The 24,683-nt window shown below is 35.2% G+C and overlaps 1 protein-coding gene across 1 annotated transcript in view; it reads left to right on the top strand.

The window, feature by feature from the left end:
• Positions 1-543: 543 nt before the first annotated feature.
• PUS10 (pseudouridine synthase 10) overlaps positions 544-24,683 on the top strand; it is an 83,134-nt gene continuing 58,994 nt past the window's right edge. Inside the window, exons 1-3 of the mRNA XM_051975336.1 lie at positions 544-713; positions 2,862-3,113; positions 3,934-4,020. Coding sequence (XP_051831296.1) covers positions 588-713; positions 2,862-3,113; positions 3,934-4,020 — 465 coding nt within the window. The 5' untranslated portion in view covers positions 544-587. The remainder of the gene's footprint in view (positions 714-2,861; positions 3,114-3,933; positions 4,021-24,683) is intronic.

The raw sequence follows: 24,683 nt of genomic DNA, 5'->3' as shown, positions 1-24,683 counted from the left end.
CTTTAAAGATGAAGGAGAAATTATTTTCCTTAAGGCATTAGAGATAGCTTCATGAAGAAGATAGCATTGGTACTGAGTTTTAAAGGATTTAAAATTTTAAAGTATGAAATTAACAAATGGTAATAAACTGGGGCAGCTGGAGAGGGCATTACAGGCCTTGGGAACAGTGGGAATGAAAATACTGATGTGGCAAATAGCAAGAGCACTTAACTTAGATTGCTTATTATTTAACAGTTAAATGGATCAGCAGTGTCACAAAAAAAAAGATAGATAGCATGGCATAATAGGAAGTAAAAGTTAGAAGACCTAGATTTAAATATCCCTTCATATACTTTCCATACATTTGGCTCTATAGAATCAATATCTTTGAATCTCTCAGAGCCTCAGCTTCCTCATCTGTTAAATAGAGACTAGATCGTGTTGTTGGGGAGGTGAGTCTTTAAAGTACCTGCAAACATTAAAGCATTATCTAAATAAGAACTGTTAAAAGTATTTTGGTTACCATTTGTGTTTGCTAAAATTAAATGTGGAATTACTTGTTATCCTTATAACTTTTTTGTTTGTTTTTAAAGTTAGGTTTACTCAGTATGTTCCCACTGGCTGAAAAAGACAAGTCTATTGCTCGATTGCTGTTCAGTACTGGCACTTGTCCACGATGTATCTTCAGATTCTGTGGTGTGGATTTTCATGCACCTTACAAACTTCCATATAAGGTCTTTGCATTTTTTTTAAATTAAAAAAAATGCTATGTGTATATACCTGAATATCTGTATGTATGACTTTATATTTATTCCTAATCCTTTAGTAAGTTTAAGTTTTCTATATTAACAAAATACATAAGGTTATTGACAGTAGTAAGAAGAGATTCTCACAAAACAAAAAGTGCAGAGAATAATCCTATGATGCATTGATTGTTGAGATAGCCATTCTGCAGAAGGCATTTTTGATGAAACATTTTCCTTATATAACACTTAAAGGTATGAAACCCCTTTTGCATATTATCTTGTTTAATCCTCAAAATAAGCCTACCAGCTAAGTGCAATTATTATCCCCATTTTACAGACTGAAGAAGCCTGAGGCTGAGGGAAGTTAAGTGAATTGTTTAGAGTCACATAGCTAATCTCTGATGCAGGATTTAATTTTAGGCCTTCCTTATTCCAATACTCTTCAATTGCTCATTGATATAGGGAATTTCCCAAGGAGGAAGCTGCCTCTTTCAATTCAGGGCAGCACTTTTATTGCACTTTAGCACCATAGAATTGCCCAGAGCTCTGACATTAAATGACATGCCCAGGGTCACTTTGCAAAGGATATGGAAGTGGAAAGACAGCTCTCTTGTGTTTTATGCTATGCCATCTCTCTTGGTATAAACACTTTTACATTTGATATTTTAAGGATAAATAATTCTGCTGGTGTGAGTCCAATCCTGCCTCTATTTAGTAGATAGTTTTTGAAAGTTAATTTGACTAAAAAACCCATTACCCGCTGCTGACCTAGTGATGGATTGGATATTTTTATATGTTAGCACTTTTTTTTAATGACCCCATACTTCTCCCTGAAAATGAAGGTCCATATTTTTAATAACAGTTTTCTTTTGGTGATGAGATGTGACTGTAAGTCACAGTAAATTATATTCTCAATAAATGAGCTCAAAGCTCACCCAGCTACAGTAGAGAGGTTCATCATTGATGTGAGCTGTATGTAACATAGTACAAACAAGATATTATGCAAGAGAGTTGGTATAAAGGATGTCATAAAAGGACTGTAATTGAAAAAGATGAATTGGTCACATGGCAAGAACAGGAGATAACTGAGGGACAGCTCCTGTTCTCCATTGTGATTTTAAGAGAATGGAACATTGAATATATATATATATATATATCATGAACGAAGTTCCTGAGGTTGAAAATGTATAGATGAATTGCCATTTGTATTATTGGAAGAAATACCCAAATATATCTAAAATCATAGCTCCTTTGGTGTATTGGAGATATAACCTTTTTTTGTATATTATCTTCTCCTTTTAGATTGTGATTCTTGAGAGTCTATCTTTCTATTTTGTTTGTATCCTAATACTTAGCACAGTGTCTGGCACCTAGTAGATTCTTAATATTTATCATGTCATACTTAGATTAAGTTAGGATAAATAAATATTTACTTAGTAGTTTCTGTTTTGATAATTGAGTATAACTGCCTTGACGTTACCATATCAGTGCATCAGGTTTAGGAGTTTTGATCTCAGTTTACATTACTAATATTGTTTATAAGTGAATAGATACTTTAAAAATAAAATTGGAATAAATTGTTCAATATAAATTCTCAAAATAATGTTTGTTTATTATGTTTTGCTTATTACCCTCCCCCCTACATATGAGGATCTTCCATGTGATGAATATATATAAAATCTACATAAATGAAATTTGAATTTATGAGATTTTAGTCTACATGGCAGCATGTATTTACTTATCTTAGCATTGTAAGTCTCAAATTGAAAGGGACCTTATAAGTTATCTAGTTCAACCTCCACATATTATAGAAGAGAATGATAAATATTAGTATGATGATGACTTACCTAAGATCAAATAAGTACTAGATATTTGAGTGAGAGTTTAAGCTTAGGCTCTAACTCTTAAAAGCTACATTCCAGAATTAACATTTATCTTTAAAATCCTTCTTTTTATGTTATAGAACTTCATGAAGGTATAGGATGATGGGAGTTACTACAAAATTTATGGGAACAAAAATTATCCAAATCTATTGTATTTAATATTTTTCCCTGATGTTTTAATACATGGTGTGAGATCTCTCGAGAGGCATTATCAAAAAAAAAAAAATTCCCTTATTCAACTTCCTTTCTTTAGGACTTGCTTAGGGATCTAGAGAATTTCCTGAAAACTGAAGATGATGATTTATCTTTGGAAGCTGCCAAACCACCCCTCAAGAAGATTCGATTACAAGATGAGGCTCAAATTGATGATCACTGTCAAAATGGTGGGGAGATGATTGCCATTGTGAAGGACGAAAATGTGATACCTGAGAAGCCATATTTAAATGCATGCAATATATGTTTGGGAATTCTGCAAGAATTCTGTGAGAAGACGTTCATTAGGAAGGTAATTGATTATTATTTGTTCTTACTATATGTTCAGTTTGGTAGAGATTTTTCTTTTTTTAAGATGTGAAATAATCTTGGTGGTAAAAAATTTTTTGATGACAGAGATAATCTTATTTGACAACTCTTTGTTCACTAATATCAAGCAAAGCATAAAAATATACTTGCCAAGGGTGTTCTGCACTGTGAATGAGGAAATGCAGGGCTCAATTCTATTAGATATGTGATTCCTTATTGATGATGAGTTCTTTCACATACTCCTGACATTGTTGGGAGATGGAATGTTTTGTTGAAGAAGCAACAAAGTGGCCAATGTCACTGTACCAAAGAGTATCTGCTAGGATTGTAAGGCATAAGAAAATTAGAAAGAGAGGGCAAGTTTTGAAGGACTTTCACTGGAATTTATTAGGGGGGTGAGGGGGATGATCAGACTTGTACTTATTAAGGAATATCACTTTGAAAGCTGAACAGACGATGGGCTGTTAAGTAGGGAGATGCTTGTGGCATGCAGACCCACTTTAACATTATTGTAGTAGTTCATTTAGTACAATTGCATTGTATAAATGAAGAGAGAAGACCCAGAGAAGGAAACCACTTGTAGAAGGTCACAGCCAGTTAAATGACAAAGTTGGAACTAGAAGCCAGTTTTTTGTGATTCTTAGTCCAGTGTTTTTTTCTGGTGTAGATTACAGCATTTGGAGGTATATTTGTTTAACTAAAAATTTGGAATATTTTAATATTAACTAGTTGATCAAAATTTCAGGGTAGAGTGAAATTTCCCAAAGTTTCTATGGATTTATGTAAATGTAATCATTTTTCAGGTGTGTCAGAAAGTTGAGTCTTCTGGGTATGAATTCACCAACTTGGTATTTTCAGTGTCCTTCCCACCACAGCTGTCTGTAAGAGAGGTATGGCCATTTTCACCATTCAATTCATCTATTAATAAATGCATAAAATATAGGAAAAGTGAAATGATGTTGCAAAATGTTGTTTATTTCCTATTTTGTGTAAATTTCTAAGTATTAAAAGAAATGTATTGGTGGTAAGTAGATACCCAGATAATGAGTTATTAGCATTTTTTTTTTTTCAGAGTTGCTTTCCGTTTGAGTGGAGTGAATAGTGGCAAGTGTCTGATTGGCTATCTAGAGGCCCTTTTTGGAAAATATCAGAGGTCACAATGGCTCGGAGAAGAAGGAGCATATTTCTCCTGTTTGGGAGAAGCTACATCGTTCTCCAACTTGTTCAGAACATAAAAAAACTTTCAAGAGTTTCTGTTTTCATTGGCTGTATAGGGGGAAGAACTTTCTGGACTTTTCATTGAACTTGGGTACTTCATCTTCCTCCATTTATAGGAGAAAAATAATAATTTTAAACATTTCAGTAATTCAGTGATCAGTGATTTTTTTCCTATCAGAATAATCCTTTCGCCAGTACAGACTACAACTCCTCTATGACTTTAAGTCCCAGAAGGACTGATGTTTCAGCATAGTTTTGTGACCATATAGCTGACGTAAAGTCCAGCATCAGCCTTTGACATTGTGTGGCCCACCCTAGTGGGGCCATGTAGCCTCTATGTGTCTGTGGCTGCTCTTCTCCAAGATTATAACCTGCAGAATACTTACTGATGTATGTTAACAGAGGGAATTTCTTAATTGGGCATTTTTTGAACCAGCAAAATCACATTTAGTTTAAAAAATTTCAGGCACTATATTATGTGTCAGGGACACAGAGACAAAACTAAATTAGTCACTGCCTTCCAGGAGACTACTATCTATTGACATGAAACAGCATATATATAAAAGATTTAATACAGACAGTATAAAAATGAATACAAAGTACTATTGGTAAGGATGGGTTAGAGGGAAGAGAAAATGAACAATTAAGAAGAGATCAAGAATGGTCATGTGAAAAAAATGCTGTTTAAGCCTGAGCCTTAAAGGGACTTCTAGGGGTTTTAAGAGGAGAAGATGAAGAGGAGGGAAAGCATTCTAGGCTTGGAGATTGAACTGTGCAGTGGTGTGGAGACAGGAAATGAAACTTTCACTGCAGGGGTTAGCAATTAAGCCAGTTTGACCAGAATGTAAAGTGCACAGAGGGAGGGAACAGAAAATCAACCTAAAAAAATGGGTTGCAACCATTTGGTAAGGAACTTTTGAATAGAGATGTTTGTAGTTTATCAGGTCTGGGTTCAGGGATATCTGTTTGCTTATATGGAGGATGAATTGATAGTAATGATAATGACAAAATATATAATAATAGCAGCTGCTATTCATATATTGCTTTAAAGTTTTCAGAATGTTTTTCAAATATCTCAGAAGACAGGGTCACATAGCTAGTTAGATATCTGAAGTAAAATTTGAATACATATTTTTGTGACTCCAGGTCTGGAGGTCAGTCCACTCATATTGCCTTAGAAATTGGAGGTTAGGAAGTTATTATAATTATCTCTGCAAATCTGAATGGAGAAAAGAAGAGATAAAGAAAAGATGTTAAGGCAATAGAATTAACAAATCTTGATAGCTGATTACGTGTGAAGATAGAGATAAGGGAAATGTTGAGAATGACTCCAGGATTTTGAAACTGGGTGACTACAAAGGCTGGTAGTTTCCTGTAAGGAAACAAGTTTGGGAGAGAGATGAGTTTATGGGAAAGGTAAGGTGTTTAGTTTTTGGCTCTGGCATGTAAAGATGTTGAAGATTTGGGCTCAGAATGCAGCGAGGAGATAAAAGTCTAGAAACATCAATGTGTGAAGTTATCTTCATACATAGGCTCACCAAACATAGATGCTGAGTCAGAACAGAAGACTGAAAAGGAATGGTTGGACAGGAGAGAAGACTGTCATAAAAAGTCGAGGAGAAGAGGGTATTAAAAAAGGAGGGGATGATCAGTTGTGTCAAATGCTGAGTCAAGAAAGATGAGAACTTAGTAAAAAATAAGAGAATTATTACTTATCTTAAGATGTTCCAGTTGTTGGATGTAGTAAAAAACTTAGATTACAAGGAATGAGAAATTAATAAAATTGAGATATGGAGGCAGTGAATGCTGACTTTTTTTTTTTTTTTTTTAGGAATTTTGTCTTTGAAAAGGAGAATAGATATATAGTGACTTCAAGAAATGTTTGACCAAGTGCAAGTTTTTGGAGAAAAAGGAAAAGATCCTGGTGTATTTGAGAAGGATATGATTGGAAGTACAAGCAGAGAGTCAGCTCTGGGAAGGAGAAGGGCCTTGGGGAAGAGAATGAGGTAAAAAAAAGAGAAAGGGAGATTCAGTAGAGGAGGCTTGATGTACAGAATTGAGGAGAGTAGAGAGCACTATTTTAAGTCTTCAGAATCTGTGAACAAAGGCTGGGAAAGTTGCTTGGAGAAAAGTGTAAGTTCAAAACAGCTGCTGTGGAGAGCACAGTGGAGGGTCAGGCAGGGAAGACTGCAAGAATTGCCCAGTTATTTTTCTCTCTCCTTGTCCTTCCTCACTTTTTGTTTTTCCTATTTCTTCCCCTTTCATAGACCCCAGAGGTGTGGAGTCCTCAGACTTCTTAATTAGGTGGCATGGGAATCCAACTGGTACCCTGTCCACAGTGACCTTAGTGAGAAAGGACTGACCCTTAAGGCACAGATGACCCTAGGGCTTCCCCTCTGTTAAGTTTTATCTTTTTAGTGTATAACTGCATCTGCCACTACCACACTTCGAAGTTGCATTTCCTTTTCTTCAAATGTTTGGGCCTTGTGGGAATGGTGTGAGGAGAGTTCATTCAAATTTAATACCAAATGTCATAGAGATACAAAACCATAGTTAGAGCTATTCATTTTGTATATGGTGAGGGCTGAGTGTAATTACTAAGTATTGCAGCTTCTCACTCTTAATTCATAAGGCTTTACCTTCTATGATATTTCTGTCTTTTTATCTTAGGAGTTCAGCCTTAATTATCCCACTTTTAGTAAATATTTTCTTTCTTTTGAGTTTGCCAGGTTGGAACTATGTGTGAAAAACCACTATTGAGTCATCTTGCCAATTACATGATATGATTGTTATTCTTTACTCTGCCACCATAGTAGATCCAGAAACAGTGCTGGTAGAGACTAGAATTAGATGAAATATAAAGACTGATAACTGGGTTCATTAAATCAGCTTTACAACTATTAGATGAGAAATGGGTAACTACTAAGTTTTTTTTTTCCTATTGTTTTATGTTTTAGTGAACTCATTGTAGTATAGTAAAAATTTGCTGGTTTGATGTCACAGGACCTGAAATCGAATTCCTGCTTTGCTACTTATTAATCCTATGTCCCTAAGCACTAAACATGATATGTTAGCCAATCCATATCTAGCCTTGGAGATTGGACTGTGCAGTGGTGTGGAGACAGGAAATGAAAACTTCGCTGCAGGGATTAGTCATTAAGCCAGTTTAACCAGAATGTAAAATGCATAGAGGGAGGGAAAAGAAAATCAACTTAGGGGAAAAAAAAAAAAACAAACTATTGGATTTTAAGCTGAAATAAGGGAAACATAGCTCCCAGGACTTTAGGAGACCATATTTGCTTTCATTTGATCACATCTAGGGTATTATGTTCAGTTCTGGATGCCACGATGTAGAAAGGACTTTGACAAACTAGAGAATGCCCAGAGGAGGACAGCCAGAACACTGAAAGCTCTTGGGTTCATGCCATGTAAATATCATTTAAAGTAATTGGGGATGTTTATCCTGGTAAAGAGAAGATTTAGGGAGAGCACAGTAGTTGCTTTTTGAAATTTGAATGCTGCTTTATGGAGAAGGGATTAGACTTATTTTTTCTTGGCTCCAGAAGACAGAATTCAGACAATGGGTGAGAATTGCAAAAGGGAAAAATTAAAGTGTGATAGGAAAAAAACAAGGTATAGCCACCTAAAATGTAATGATCTGCCCCAGAAAGTAGTAGTTTCTGTCTAAAGAGAGCTTCAAGTAAAGACAAAATTTTTTTTCTTCAAGTACAAATTGAACTAAGTGATCTTTAAGCTTTCATCTCAGAAAGACGTTGATTTTGTGATTCCTCCCCAAGAAATATGGAAAGACTAGAATGCTTTTCATTGTTGTCTTCATTGATAAATAGGTAACTGACCATTGGATGGAAAGAAAATTCTGTCATAATAGTGACATTTATAATGTCAGATTTTAAAATTATTTATAATTTCTATAGGCCTTTACTAGTCATTGGTCATAATTCTTCTGTGTTTTAAGGTCACCATTAGAATTCCTTTAAGCAATATGAAAACATAGACATCAGAAAGCTGAGTGATTTGCTCACATTTACAGGTTGTGAGTGACATATCCAGGAATGCAAAACAAATCTTCTAAAACTCTAGTTTCCTACCAAGTAATACTGCCTTTAAAAGGCATATATATATATATATATGTATATGTATGTGTATATGTACACACACACATACATACATATACATATATAATTCTTCTTTCAAGATGCAACTCACATACCGTCTTTTCTGTGCACTTAAATGTATTTATTGATGATATATTTAAGTTATAATTTGCCTGTTAGATTTGTAATCTCCTTTCAGCTAAGGATTATTTTCTTTATCATACTTACATCTCCAAATCTAAGTTTAGAGTGCTTGTCACATAGTAGATATTTAATAAACTCTTATTTATTGGTTGACATGGTTTTTTCCCCCTGAGGCAATTGAGGTTAAATGACTTGCACAGGCTCACACAGCTAGGAAATATTAAGTGTCTGAAGTCAGATTTGAACTCAGGTCCTCCTAACTTCAAGACTGGTGCTCTATTCACTGTGCCACCTAGGTGCCCCACATTGTTTTCTTTTTTAAAGGATTAGATTGTTATGTTTAAGTTCTGTCTACTTTATATTGACTGTTACAACCCAAATGCTTAGCACAGAAGTTATATTCCAGTGATTGAAGAATTTAGAACATCTCCATAATTTAACATATTATTTTTTTATTTTTCTTGTGCTCTTGAGCATCGTTGGTTTTTTAAAAAATTTAACCAAGCACTTTTCTTAAGTGGTATAATTATTTAGTAAAAATGAAATTTGAAAGTAAATTATATGCCATACCAATATTGTATTGATAATCAACTTTGAAAGACTTAGGAACTTAATGACCAATTACAACTGCAAAGGATTCATGAATATGTTATCTAAGTCTAGATAGAGACCTGATGGACTCAGTGCAAAATGATACATTTTTTCTTTCCTTCTTCCTTCTTAGTTAATCTAGCAATTGTTTGGCATAACTATACATATTTGTAATGGATTGTGGATTTTTTTTTCTTTGTGGGAAGAAGAGGGAGGGGCAGAGGGAAGGGAGAAAATTTACAATTAAATTAAATAGGATTTTTAAAAAACTGCATTATAATCCTATGATTATTCAACATACTAAGAAATCATATTGACAATTCATTCACTGATGCTCTTTTCTTCGATTGCTGTCAAACCCTGACATAGAAAGCCCTTCCATAGGCTCAGCTTCTTTGTTTTCTTTTGTTTTTGCAGAATTTTTAAACACAACTTTTCTCCCATTTAGTAACCTAATTAATACAGATGCATTTAAACAAATATCATCTCATTGGATACGAATAATATTCACTACTACTTCATACTTTCTTAGTACCTTAGTCATTATGCTCTGTGACCATCCATATCTTAAGATAGTAGAAATTGATTAATGATATTTATCTAACAAATTGGGTCAGAAGTGAGTCATTGTTATGGAAGATTTTAAAGGATTTTAAAAGAAAATAAGTTTAAGGTATTTTGGTGGAACTTTCAGGGGTTCTCTGCTATTCTACTTCTAAGTAGATCTTTATTTTTTGGGGGGGAGTGCATTTTAAACATACTGCCGAAGTTTTTTCCTATCAAAGTGGTATTTCAATCCTTCCAATATGGCATGGAGCTGATCTTCGTTTCTTAAAGATTATCCCATCAAAGTGCAAGATGTAGCAAGCCCTACCAAACTGGAAGACTTTTGGAGTCCTTCAGCTCCCTGTTTTATGGAACAAGTTATCTAAATTCTGGAGATGAAATTTCTTTTGCCAGGGGCAGGGGTGAGGTGGGGGTAGAATCATACCACTTCATGGAGACAATCTACAGACACATGGAAGAGTTTTGATCTATCAGTGGTGCTTGGGTTTATACTATTGAAGTTGCAAGTACAAACCAGATTCTGTTTTGATTTCCTTTTATAAGATTAGAGCAGAATATAGTAAATAGTTGACCCCAGAGTCTTTTAAAAACTATTATTATAAACTTGTTTTAGTTCTTTCACATTGCTCATGGGCCTCAGAAAATCCTTGAAAATTTGATTATATATATATAATGTATTTTTAAAATTTAAAATCTAAAGTATTAGGAAACATTATTATTTTTTGTTTTTATCTTGTTCTCCTTCAGGTTTCTCCCACACTATGGTATTGAAGTAAATTTTGGAATGAAGTTGCTGAGTCTAGATTTGTATAATGATTGATTCTGCTTTCCCAGAACAGTATCATCTTGACAGGTCCTTTAAAAATTTAATTTTACTTTGAATCCTACTAATTTCTTTTTTGTTCATTACCAGGTTAGGTCAGTAGAGGGCAATCTTGTTCTGCCATATTTTGTATGAGCGGCTCCTTTCAATGCAGCAAACTGGAGAAGCAGATGAAATCACTGTGGGTCAATGAATAGGTAGAAGTTTGTTTTTATTCAGGCTCTCTATTGACTTGGAATCAAAGGTTGTTAATATTTAGAGCTTGAAGGGACCCTAGACATCAAGTAGTACAACCACTTCTTTTTGCACATGAGAAAATTTAACATTATTCTTCTAATATTTTAGAAGAATATCCCTTTTTATTTTTTAACATTTCCAAATATGCTAAGCATTCCATTTATTCCTTTCTCCAAGTCTTTTGGTAAAAATAAAAGCAGTACAGGATCTCTAGTATGCTCCACTGGAAGCTTATGTCCAAGTAACCCTTGGTGACTACTTTGAGTCCAACCATCTAACCAGTTGTAAGTTCAGCTAATTCTGTTATTGTCTACCCATATTTCAATGTTTTTACCATATAGAAGCTTTGCCATGAGAGGCTTTGCCAAGTGCTTTGCTCAAGTCTCTTGGAACTGTATCTGTAGCAGTCTCATGATTTATCAGTCTAGCTGAAGTAATGCTGACTTTTTATGATGACTGCCTCCTTTTTTAGATATTAACTAAATTGGTCATTAAGCATCTCACAAAGTGTTTTGCATTTTGACAGGAAAGAGTCAAAGTTAAGCTCATTGACATAGTTTGCAGATTTTATTTTTTTTCCTTTTTTTTGAAAATTTGGACAACTTTTGCATTTTTTCCAATACTTTTTTCATTCTCCAGAATTTTTTTTTTCTTTAAAGTCTGGGTCTTCCTATTTTGCCCAGACCAGAAGTACAGGAACTACAGAAGGACCTGATTCCACTACTGATCATCATAGGAGCTTTGACATACTCCATTTCTTTATTATTATTATTATTATTTTATATAATTGGGGTTAAGTGACTTGCCCAGGGTCACAAGACTAATGTGTGTTAAGTGTCTGAGGCCAAATTTGAACTCGGGTCCTTCTGACAATTCTAGGGCCGTTGCTCTTTCCATTGCCCCATCTAGCTACCCCAGACACAGTCCATTTCTGACATCAGCCAGATCACCTGGTGGTCCCTTACTCCCAAGGGCTCACCATATTGGTGTCAGACTTTGTGTAGTTACTGAATCAGCATAGTCCATTGCAGCTTAGAATTCCAGAGCTCAAGAAATCTTCCAATCTCAGAAATCCAGGGTTTTTCACAGATAACTGATATTGGCTTAGTGCTCAGATCTGGGAGTTCTTAAAGAAGGTAATATTGTAATTTGCCTGAGTCTGTGTCAGCTTAATAAAGACAACTAGGTGCTTTCTAACTGACTACTAATTGTGAAAATCACCATCTTATTAGACATTTTTGGCTTTGACTTCTCCAATCCATATATAATTTTCCTTTGCAAATAAAACATAAGCAAGATAAGAGTCAGACAGTTTTGTCCTTTTTTCATCAGTTTTATAATCACATCTCCTCTGAGCAGTGGTGTTTTCCTGTTCTTGATCCTCTTCTTTTTTCTAGTCATTTTAGTTAAAAAACCTTTTTTGGTATCCTTAGCAACCTGACACTATTATAGGAGTGGACCAAATTTATATTCAATTTGTTTTCCCCACCTTTGTTTCTGTCTTCTGAAAATATTTGTTAAAATTGGTTGATGAATTCTCAGTTTTCACTTTTTTTTTTTAAGAAGACAATTTTCTCTTTTCTTTCTCATAAGCATTGTTTAGTCCTGTGTCCTCACAATTTCATTCTTAGGACCTTCTCATCTCTTCTATGCTGACTTCCCTTTTGAGCTCTATTTTGTGGGATTCTATTTATCCTTTCTCTGATTCTTTTGATTCTGTTCTTCCCAAGTCTAGGATACATAGGAAACATGTTAGGCTTTCCTCTTGATTGTCAATTCTGAGATGAAATGGCTACAGTCACTTGAGATTCCTACCTTTCTCATATCTTTCCCATGTCACAAGTTCTTTTTATTGGTGAGAATCAAATCAGAATAGCATTTTCCCTTGTTGGTTCTTCTACCTTCTTAAGCTTGACTTTATCATTAAGACTCTCAGATACTTAAGTGGACAGATTTGTGATTTCAAGGCTTTAAGCTTTCCCTCCAAATAATGTCCATCATAGTCCATCTTTCCAGTGCATCTTTCTCCATTAGCTCCCAATTCTTCATTCCAGGAGTTGTATCCATTATGCTATAGGTCTTCTTCAAGATGTCAGGAGAACACTCTAGATATCCATTGCCATACTGCCGTTATAAGTTCAACCTAACTTCTCTTCCTGTCCTAAATTCTTTGTGGTGTTCTGATATTTTGAGAAGCACTAGTTGGTTAATAAACTACAACTTACTTACATTTGCCACTTGCATTTCAATTTTTCTCAGTGTAATAATCATCTGTAGTTTTTTAGAGGCAATGTTGTTCCATATCTCACTGCCACATAGTAGCACTGGTAAAATGTTCATATGAGAAAGATAGGTCTTTGTTGTTATAGGAAGCTTGGGATCAGTATAATAATAACAACAACAGCAAGAGCTAGCATTCATAGAGAATATACTTCATGACAGGCAATTTGTTAAGTAAGTACTTTACAAATATCTCACAACAACCCCGAAGGATAGATGCAGTTATCCTCATTTTAAGAGGAGGAAATGAAGATGTTCAGAGGTTACATGACTTGACTAGATTCATACAACTAGTAAGTATTTGAATTCTCAGGTCTTCCTGATTCCAGGCCTATTACTCTACTTGCTATATCATTTAGCTTTTCCGGCAAAAGTTCTTTGCAGTTTCCTGAAAACAATCCTGAAACAGTAAGTAAGGTACCCTTGAAGGACAGACATAGGTGGCAACACATAGCAGGTAAGTCAAACTTCTACCTTTCCTCAAAATTTGATGTATTTAGTCCTGGACCCTAGACCCAAGAGCTTCTCAGATACTCCCAAATTACCAAACCTGTTTCCAGCCCAGCCCTTAACAGCTGTCATTGAGGAAGGAAATCAGGGTGATAATCCAAGACCTTTGGGACTATCAATGCTTCCACCCCAAGGACCTCAGTTGTCATCTTGGGAAGCTGTTCTTGTGAACATACAGCCTGTTGCTATTCCTTTAGGTACAATCACCACAGCTACTGCATACTCATAAAAGAAAGTTATTGCTACCATAGTCCTCAACACTGTCAAATGATTCAGTGCTGGAAAGGGATAAAATTTTCTCGGTGGAAATGACATTAAAGAAAAGGCATGACATCTGTTAATGTTGGACCTTATCTACTTTTCCAGCTGACTTCTAGCTGAAATCTTCCATATGTATTGTCTTTAGAAATGGAAGTCCTTAAGGCCAGGGACTATCTTTTGTTTTCTTTTTGTATTCTTAGTGCTTAGTACATAGTAAGTAATTAACATCTGAAAAAACAAAATTTATCTTGAAGGATCAAGCTGGATTTTTGGCTACAGCATCCTGACTTTTTTGGAATTCTTCACAGGCCAATTAAGTAATCCTTTAAAAAAAAAATTAGTTTTATTTTTAGTCCAAATTCTTTCCTTCCCACCTTCTACTCCCCAATTCACTGAGAAGGTAAGGGGAAAAAATGCCATTGCAAATATGTTTACTTAAGCAAAACAAATATCTACATTAGTGAAGTCTAAAATAAAAATATGCTTCAATTTTAATCTGCCACACTGAGTCCATCTGTTCTATATTTTAAGGTGTCTCATTGTGAGTTGTTATTGATGATTGTATTAGAGTTCCAATGTCTTGTAAAGTTGTTTATCTTTACAATATTGTTATTGTGTAAATTGTTTTCGTGCTTCTGAGTACTTTACTTTGTATCATTTCATACAAATCTTCCTAGGTTTGTATGAAATCATTTCCTTCATCATTTATGATAGCACAATAGTAATGAGCAACATAGAAATATTAAAATTATCTTGAACGAAAATAATATGAAGAAAATAAATTGTACAAAACATCATCAGTAGGATTGGAAAGTAATCCAGAATAGTTATAAAATTTTCTGTGTAGGAAGGAGGCAGATAAGGTAGCAGTCTTTTGTAGATACAGAAGTTGTAATGCTGGAGAAACTGAGACAAGATAGAGATTAGAGAGTATTTAATAACTTATTAATTGGGAGAGATTTACTGGGACCAAATGGATCCATGAGTTGGTCCCAGGGCTGAACGAGACTATTGTCTCCAAGAATCCAACAAACAATGTGGGTTCTCAATGACCTATATATACATGGCTCAGACTCAGGGGGTAGATTGAGGCAGGGGTGGAGTCAGGGTGCTGAGAGTGGGAATGGGTGTTAGAATCTTTACAAGGTGTTAAGTCACTAGAATTGATAGAAACAATGCTTATGTGTACACCTTTGAGAGTTCACACATTAGCTCAAAGAATAGTTCACAAGTTTGGGAGATACACAAGTCAAGGATTCAGTATGAGATTCGCAAGTTTACACCTCCCACAATCCCACTCTCTCAAAGGAAGAATCAACCTTTGGGTTCACACCTTTAAGAGATCATATATAAGAAGCTCTGCAGGGGTCCTCAAACTAAGGCCCTCAGGCCAGATGCTGCAGCTGAGGACGATTATCCCCCTCACCCAGGGCTATAAAGTTTCTGTATTTAAAGGCCCACAAAACAAAGTTTTTGTTTTTACTATAGTCCTGCCCTCCAACAGTCTGAGGGACAGTGAACTGGCCCCCTATTTAAAAAGTTTCAGGACCTCTGTCTTAGAGCTTCAGTCAAGACACTTGAAGAGATTGAGAAGTGAGAAGTCAGTGGAGTAGATTGAGAAGCTAGAGACTGCAGTGGGGCAGAACTGGGGATTTGGAAGAGCTGGAAGCTGAAGCTGGCAGACAAGCTGCAAGAGCTCTTGGAACCAAAGAGGGAGATAGGCCTCTAAGAAAACTAACTGGCCTATTTTGAAGGAGACAATAAAGGATTTAAACTTTTCCCTGGCTGCATTTGAGGTGATTATTACTTGGAACTGAAACTAAAGCTGCCTCCAGAAGCTCCCCAAGAAACCTCCTCCCAGAGAACCATCATATTTTAGAAAAGAAAAACACTACATTTTGGCGCCCAATGTGGGACTCTGACAGGGTGGGGTGAGTCTCCAGATTGGGGGGAAGAACCCTGGAGATGGGGAGAGGCATTCTGATATTCTAAAACACAAGATCTTTTATCTTTGTCAAATATTCTGATAGAGAGAGGGGAGGTTTTGCAGGACTGAGCTTTGAGCTGATAATTATAAACTAAAGCAGAACAAGGCAGGAATGGGTCATGATAATTGGGGAAACTGAGCCAGGACAATAAAAGAGAACTGTGGCATAACAGTGTATGGAAATAGAGGTAGCAACAGTTAATACAAGCCAAAGTTTCCTTGTTATCATTAGCAGATTTTAAGATGCAGGCTTTTTCTTGCCATCTTATGGACTGTTGATTTATATTTAGTCTATTCAATTTTTAGGTGTTTTACTTGAGTTTTACTGTTTTCTAAGCTATTTTCAGTTATTTCCTCCATGGCTTTTATTTAATTTTTCCATCTCTTATTTTATTTCTTTTAGATAATCATATAGTTCTTGTAGAAAAGCCAAATTTCTCTCAAAAGAGAAAAAAACAACTGTTTGCATTTGTTATGGTGATATTTTCTTTGTATGTTTATGTTGGATTTCAGAGTATCAGAGCAGATTTATAATAATTCTTTAGAGAACTTGATGATTTCTTTAATTTACTTATTTTCCCCATCTTAGTTCTAAAACTAAGGGGCTTTATCTGAGGACAGATTCTATCTCCTGATGCACTTTTGGGTGGTATCATGATCCTGCTTGATCTTTGCCTGAGTCATCAGGGTTTTTGATCTCTTCTGGCTTTGGGACTCCCTGGATCTTTGAGGTTCAGAATAGCACTTTTTTTAGTTTTAGCAGCTCAGGACATAGCATAGCATGCTAGGGGCCTTAGAGCCCTGCACTGCCTTTGTTGTTTCTGACTCTCTCATCTCTTCCCCCAGCATGCCGTGTGATTTTCTTGCCACATTGTGCTGAGACTTTCTAAGGAACTCTCTAGGCTATGTGTACTTTGGGCTCCCTTCTGTTTGTCATCAGGCTGCCAGCTTGCTTGCCTTAGTGGGCCCTGACTTTTCTGGTGGCCCTTTTTCCTGTTGCCTGTACAGATCTTCTGGCTGATTTTGTATAATGGGGATGGGAGATGCCATTATCTATAGTTGCTTGTTGAATTTTTGATTATTATTTGGTGTATTATGATTTTTAGGGTTTGTTAGAATAGGTGTCAGGGAACCGCTCTGCCTTTCTCTATATAGGTCGCTATCTTACTATTATTTTCAAGATGTCTTTTTACAAAATATTTATCTTTAGTGTTGAAATACATGAAGACCTGATGTCCCATGACATTATGTTTCTTTCAGCTTCAGACTTAGGCTAAACCCATTACTTCCTTTGTCTCTCTTAGAAGTACCTATTAGCCATCTTTCTGTTTAACTGTGACTTGTTTCTTTTGATTTAATTTAGAGTAAGAATATCAAGATTGATTCAGCTCCTCTAGCAATAGGTTCCCTTCTTGGTTATTGGACAAAGATTTGTAATAACAGCCAAATCAAAGTTTATTGATAATTTAGAACTCATTATTCTTAGTACTTTCTGTGTCTTTGGTCCCATTCTACCTCATCACTGCAGAAAGGAAACTGGAGGCTATTTTTAATTAATTTATTTTTTATTTCACTGGTTGCTATGACAAAAAAACCTAGTGATGGGTCTCTCCAAGATTATCGAGGCTGTCCTCATAAAACAGACTTGATCTCTTATTGGGGCCAGACCTTAAGCATTGCTAGCAAAGTCATGGACATATAAAAAAAACAAACATTATTAGCTGCATTGCAATGGATGGAAAAGAGAGCTCCAGCAGATTACAGATAATTGAAGTCCCCCCTCACAACTCCACATTGCCTTCTCTTGTTATCTGATTACTTCAGCTTCTTTTGTTGTTCTGCTCAGAGATTTAGTGTGATGGGATAAAAACATTGCTTCTCTTTTTACTTTTGTTTGTGATGCTGATTTGCAGCCAGGTGATTTCAGTCACCTACCACTACTACCATCTTAGACTTCCTCATGTAAGTACATATGCTGTTCTGTCTCTTTCACCCATTTACCTATCTTGAGTGTTTTTGTTTATGAATAATGGCTTCTTTCAAAGCCATGTCAGTCATGGGTCTTATATCCAGACCTTGTGTTTTTATGTATTCACATCTCAGTCCAAAAGTCTTATTGATGACTTCTTTCTAGGATTTTGCTTTTGCGAATTTCTGGCCATTTCTTTAATCTACTTTCTGTGATATCTAGCTTGGTGAATCAGTTGAGTAATTCCTCCTCCTCCCCTTTTTTTTTTTTTTTTTTTTCAATGAACATTTATTATATATGAGTAAGAAACTCTATTTGAAGATATAAAAATAAGTGAAAACTAGTGCCTGCCGTCAAGAAATAATGTAGTGAAGATAGGAATTCTTTCTAGTTTCCTTTTGTCCTTTAATTCTGGTAGATTTGGGCATTTTCCATTTATGATTTCTTGAATACAGTATGGAGTTTAAAAAAAAATCATAGTTTTGGGGGAGTCAAGGGATTCTTAAGATAGTCTTGATTTGTTTTCTAAGTCACTTGTTTTTGATACCAGCTATATATCTGTAATAACATTCGTATATTTAAAAAATACAAACCTATTTAGGTAATTTCTAATCGACATTTTTATTTGTAAATATTATTTATGCAGACAGATTTCAGATGTACCATATATACTGTTATAAACATGGTATGTGGTACCATGAATTAGACAAAAGTTCTTTAAGACTCAGCACTGCATATCTGTTTCTTTACATGTGAAATGTTCAATTTGTTGTTTGTATTTTATATTTCTTATACCTGAAATCACTGTTGAAATCATTAAGGTAGAGCATAGTGATATTTTTATGTGTCTTAAAATTCTAATTTATATGCTTTCCTGTTGTAATTTTTAGCATACAAACACAGTGTTTTCATAATACAAATTCAGAGTTTTCACTATTAAATACAAGATTTGGTTTCATTTCACCTTTCTTTTTTAATATAGGGGAAAATGAGTAGAGAGAATTCCAAGAATATTTACCTTATAGTTTGTGTTCTTTATTACTGGAAGGTTTTGCATTTTTTTGGTTATCCTCAAAAAAATTTCACAAGCTTCAAGGAATTATGTAAGGTAGCAAAAGAGAGAATATGAGAATTATTTTTAAAATTAAAGTTTAATGTTTTCATTATCATCACGTCAAAAGGAGCCTTTTTTGTCTGCTAATTATCTTTTAATTTTTATACACTGGTATATGTAAAATTAGCTATATATATTTTGTCATTGTGCCATTCATTAGAAATTGCTTGAAATTTTCCTCACATATTAAAGTGCTATGTGTAAAATTCACTTTTATCAAACTAGTCAGTGAAACTTAAGGGACATTTTGTATTAATTACATCATATTATATTTGTAGTTAGTGGGAATATATTAGACAGGGCAAGATGAAACAAGTTCTGAGATCTGGTAACTTATTTTCCTCCACTATCTCTTAGATGCCAGTAGAGAATACTGGGATTTATTGGCCCTGTTTCTATGTATGTGCTTTTTTTTTTTTTAATACAATAAAAAATGTAGCTCAGAGGTGATAGTGTAAAAGAGCAAGTACTGTGGAAAATCTTCTGCTTATGTCTTCTCCTTTGTTAGAATGAATCTGTAGAATGAATGGTTTGGATTCCAGAAGTCCTGTCAGACTTGTAAATTGTGGTCCAAAATATTACTTTATTCTTTGCTTTTTCCTGTTCCTGCTCTTCAGTTGCTAATGCAAGTGTTTTGACTAATGATTGGCCTGAATAAGTGTCAGGGGAGTTTCAAAGACAGTTAAAAAGGAAAAAAAGGAAAAAAGTGTTTTTTCTAAGAGAGACTGAAATAAAAGAAGTTTTACTTCTGCGAATCTTTTTTTTTTTTTTTAAAACAATACCTATAAGGTTCTATGCCTTGGGAATACAATAACTAAAAATAATATTGCTTGGCCTCAAGGAATTTATACCCTAATGAGGAAGGATATGTACATAAATCAGTAGGAAATGGGCAGAATGTGATGAGAATCAAAGAGATCTTGACACACTGCTATGTAGACATTTAAGTATATTCAAATTACTTTCTTTGAATATGGAGAAATTACTCTCATTTGGGATAGGAATAGAGTCTTGTAGAAAAGACATTTAACCTGGGTGCAGAAATGTGGAAAGGAGGGTGGCTTTTAAGCAATGAGAAATGACCTGAATGAAAGGAAGATGAATTAGTGACAGGAGTGTAGTTTGGTTAGATTATGTGAGCAAAAATCTATGAAATAATGCTGGGACAGTAAGTTGGAGCCAGATTGAATGGCAAGCTTTAAAGAGTTTGTAGTTTATTTTGTATAAGCAGTAGGAAACCACCAAAAGTTTTTAGTGGGTGGACACATGTTATGACTGATCTCTTCATGGGTAAAAATTTTGCAATCGTAGGAAAGATGGATTAAAAATGATGAGCTTGGAAACAGGAAAACCAATCTAAGCAAAAGGTGATGAGGACCTAATGGTGGCATTGTGAATAGAGAAGAAAATGCTGGTTAATAGTCTAAGGTATCAGGATCCCAAGGAGTTAGCAGTTAATTAGCTGTGGAGGATGAGATGAGGGAGAAAGAAGGATCCAAGATGACTCCAAACTTTTGAGCCTTAGTAGATTAGTGCTGTCAACAGAAGTGATTGATTTGGGAGATGTGATAAATTTGAGATGGGGAGATTTTTAGTCATATTGAGTGTAAGATGGATGTATTTAGCAGACAGTTCTAATTATTTGCTTGGGATATTAATAGACTTGGAGTTTGATATTGTAAAAGAGCAAGTGCTGTGGAAAATCTTCTGTTTGTGTCTTCTTTCTGAAATTATTTCCTTATTTGTAGAATGAATGGTTTGGATTCCAAAAATCCTGTCAGACTTGTAAATTGTGGTCCTTTTACAATTATTCAATGACAATTGAAGCCACAGGATTAGATGAAATTGCCAAAGAAGTTTTTATAGAGAAGGAAGGGAAGTCAGCTAAGGAAAAAGGCCTTGGAAGACAAGAACATTTGGATGAGAGAATGACTTGACAGGTAGCAGAAACACTTTAATTTGGCAAACATTTATTGTATACAATATGCAAATGTACTGGGGAATACAAAGACAAAAACAAATAGTCTCTGCCTCTGTGGATTAATATTTTATAGAGAGAAATACAATATATTCACTTACGTGTATATAAAGTAATTTCAAGAGAGGAAAAACACACTTGTCAGAAGACCATAAGTAGCATATGAGCTGTATTTTGAAGGAATCTAGGGATTCTGGAAGGCACAGGTGAATTTCATACTTGAGGGGTCCACTTCTGTCTGCAAAAACAAAAGAAAGGGATGGAATATAACTATGACTAGCAGGCCAGTTGACAGAAATGGAGAATGCCAGAAAGGGAATGATGTTAAGACCGGAAATGAGAGAGGGGGAAGGGGAAGGTCAGAGAGGGAGAGAAGGGGGAAAGAGAGAGGAGGGATGGGGGGGAAGGAGAAAGAGAGGGGAAAGAGAGAAAGAGATATTGCCAAAGTTTAATTCCAGGAAGGATAGAATAGCAGTAAGGAGGGAATTATTAACTATATTAGGGGACTAAAGAGACTAAAAAAGATGATTGGATATTGGCAATTAGTGGGTTCTTGCTAACTTTGGAAAGTAAGTAGATACTTAGTAACTAGTGCAAGTCACTTAACCCCATTTGCCTCAGTCTCTTCATCTGTAAAATGAGCTGGAGAGAGGAATGGCAAAGTACAAATTATTTGCCAAACTGGTAGGTAACATTCTTTCTAAATCTAATAATCTTTCTTCTGTGTATCATTCAGGATTACGTAGAATAGTTTGTCCATCAGCATCTAACAAATAAATGGCAGATCCTCTAATGGTCAGAAAATGGGAGTGGATAATATTTAATCTACTTTAATTTTCTTAATATTGACTAGAGTAGTTTGCTGGTCCTTCCAACTCTGCGTTTCTGTGATTCTTTTGGGAGCATTTGCTCAATGTAGGTTCTTAGCCTTAAAAAAATTTTTTAATTGTTTATTAAAATATTTACTCAAAGGGATCTGTGATCTTATCAATTTGGATGTTCCCTCAAACCATGCAGATTGTTAACTATGCTTGCCCCTTTTTTGTATAGCTCTTCTCTATGATCTTTTGTTGGTTAGCCACACAGGCTCTACCCTCCACATCTTTATTTTTTCTTATAGTGATGGAATCAGAAGCCAGATTGAAAGTTTAGGAGTGAGTGGGAGAGTTTTCAGAAGAAATCCAAGCTATCAATAATCATAAAGGGAAAAACCTCAAAATCACTAATAATCACTACAAATTAAAATAGCCCTATGGTACTAGCCCCCAAATCCCAACCCTCACTTTCTTTCAGATTAGCAAAGATGACATAGAAGGAGAATGACAAATGCTGAAAGAGCTATGGGGAAAACAGATACATCAGTGCACTATTAGTGGAACTGTGAATTGGTCCAACCATTTTGGAAAACAATTTGGAATTATACCCCCAAAGTTATTAAACTAAATATCCCTTAATCTAGTTATATCACTACTAAGTCTATAGTCTAAAGATATCAAAGAAATAGGAAAAAGATCCACAATGTTTACAAAACTGTTTGTAGCAGCTCTTTTTGTGATGATGATGAAAAATTGGAAACTGAGGTAGGATGCCCATAAACTGGGGAAGGCTATTTTTCTGTAAGGGGATGTGAAGGGTTTCAGAGAAATCTGGAAAGAATTATTTGAATTGAGGAAGAGTAAAGTGAACAGAATCAGGATTACAATTTAAAAACAATTTTGTGAAGACAAACAACTTTGAGAGATTTAGCTCTCATCAGTACAACAACCAGCCGTACCGACAATTTCAGAGGACTTAGATGAAATATGTTAACTACCTACAGATAGAAAGATGATGGACTGAGAGTACAGATTGAGGCTTTTTTTTTTTTTTTTAAACTTGGCCAAGTAGGAATTTTATTTTTTGCTTGGCTATATGTTTGTAATAGGTTTTATTTTTCTTGCCTTCTCATTGTGTCTTCCTTCCCTTCCATAACTCCTATTCCCCCACAGAAGTAAGGAAAGGGCAAGGTAGGAAGGACAGAATGTAGATCTAAAAATAAAACAATTGAATTTAAGGAAAGGAGTGGGAAGTGAGGAACTGAGGCAATAAATGTATAGAATTTTCCCAAAAACTTTGAATATGAAAATGAAGATGAATATAGTGATAGCTTCAAGGGATAGGAAGGTATTTAGTAAAGTTAATCTCTATACATTTTTAAGCACCTGTTTTGTGTCAGGTATTGTAATGTCAGCTTTTTGTATAAGCAAGAAAACCACCCCTTTCCCCTCACCTTGTAAATCTTAGCTTGAGTACTCTAATCCAGTTGGAATTTCAGTTGGGAACTGATTGGTTTCAACCTGAGTTAAAGGTCAGTACTTCAGCATTTGTTGGTGATGATCTGTTGAGAACATTGTGGTAGAAGTGTTTAGCACACTTCTATTGGATCATGTCCTCATCACTAATCAGTGTAGCTCTATCAGCACAGAGTAGTTGAAATGCAACATAGGTCTTTGGCTCATAAATAGACTTCAGTGAATCACAAAAGTGCTTTGAATTGTCACTATCAGCATAAAACAGAATTTCTTCTGCCTTCTTAGTGAGCCAAGAATTCTGTATCTAAGTTTTGGTTGTATTTTACTTGTGATGAAATTGAATGCTACCTTCTTAGAGATAGATGAAGAACCCTGCTGTTACACCTTTTGTGGAGTTCTCGTTTTTCGTTTAGTAGCTTCTGAATTTCCCCAGCAGTTTTGTCAAACCAGTCTTGATGTTTGTACATGTTCTGACCCAGATGAGCAACTGTATACAGTGCTGTACACCAAATCTCTGAAAACTGCCCCGTTCTTTTCTGCTCCACTGTTTTACATCAGCTTGCCCTCTAATTTATCAACAAGCTGTTCCCTTTAGGGAAGCACTTTTATCTGTTGTGATATTAATTCTTTTGATAGTCTTTTTGCTTTAAGGCTGTAACTTTTGTTGAATATGAAGATTCAGCTTGGAGAGGAAAAGTCTTATGATCAGTTCAGCACTCTGCACATCACACATTTCCTTCACCACTTTCACATTCTGTCATTCTGTCTCTTTTCTTTGTAATCACATAATCCATTAAATGCTGATATTTGCTATGAGGGTGGACTCATGAAGTTTTATTTCATTTTAGGTAAATGAAATGCATTGTTATTGATGTGGTCATGAGATGAACAAATTTTCAGTAGTAAATGACTGTGGTTGTTACTGTTTCCAACTCCATTCCTCCTAAGATTCCTTGCCATATCTGGTAGTTTAAGCCTACTCTAGTATTACAGTCACCCAGAATTATAAGCTTGTCCTCTTTTGGCACATTGGTGATAAGGGGCTTCAGTTCTTCATAAAAGTTTTTCTTTGATCTTATCAGAGTTTGTCATTGTGGGAATATAAGCATGAATGATGGTAGCTTAGTGTTTTCTTGTAAGTGACAATTCCATTGTCATGAACCTGTTGTTTGTTCCTTTTGAAAAGTATACAAGCTTGTTTGCTAAATTAGTTTTGATTGCAAAACCTACACCAGCTTCATGACACTCCCCTTCAGTGTGACCACTCCAAAAAAATGTGTATCCAGTTCCATCTAAAGTTGAAACTTTCATTTGCCAACCTTGTTTTATCCAGGGCTACTATTTGGAAGTGGTACCTGTTGAAGTTTCTTGCAGTAAAAGCTGCTCATCTTTCAGGGCTACTGGATTTTGTGTTGTCTATAAGGGTATGCACATTCCATGTACTGATGGTGAGCAGAATCAGCTTTGC

Source organism: Antechinus flavipes, chromosome 2, assembly GCF_016432865.1.
Source record: "Antechinus flavipes isolate AdamAnt ecotype Samford, QLD, Australia chromosome 2, AdamAnt_v2, whole genome shotgun sequence".
NCBI classification, from domain to species: Eukaryota; Metazoa; Chordata; class Mammalia; order Dasyuromorphia; family Dasyuridae; genus Antechinus; species Antechinus flavipes.
The sequence above is the reverse complement of the archived record's forward strand: the minus strand, read 5'-3'. Positions and strand labels throughout refer to the sequence as shown.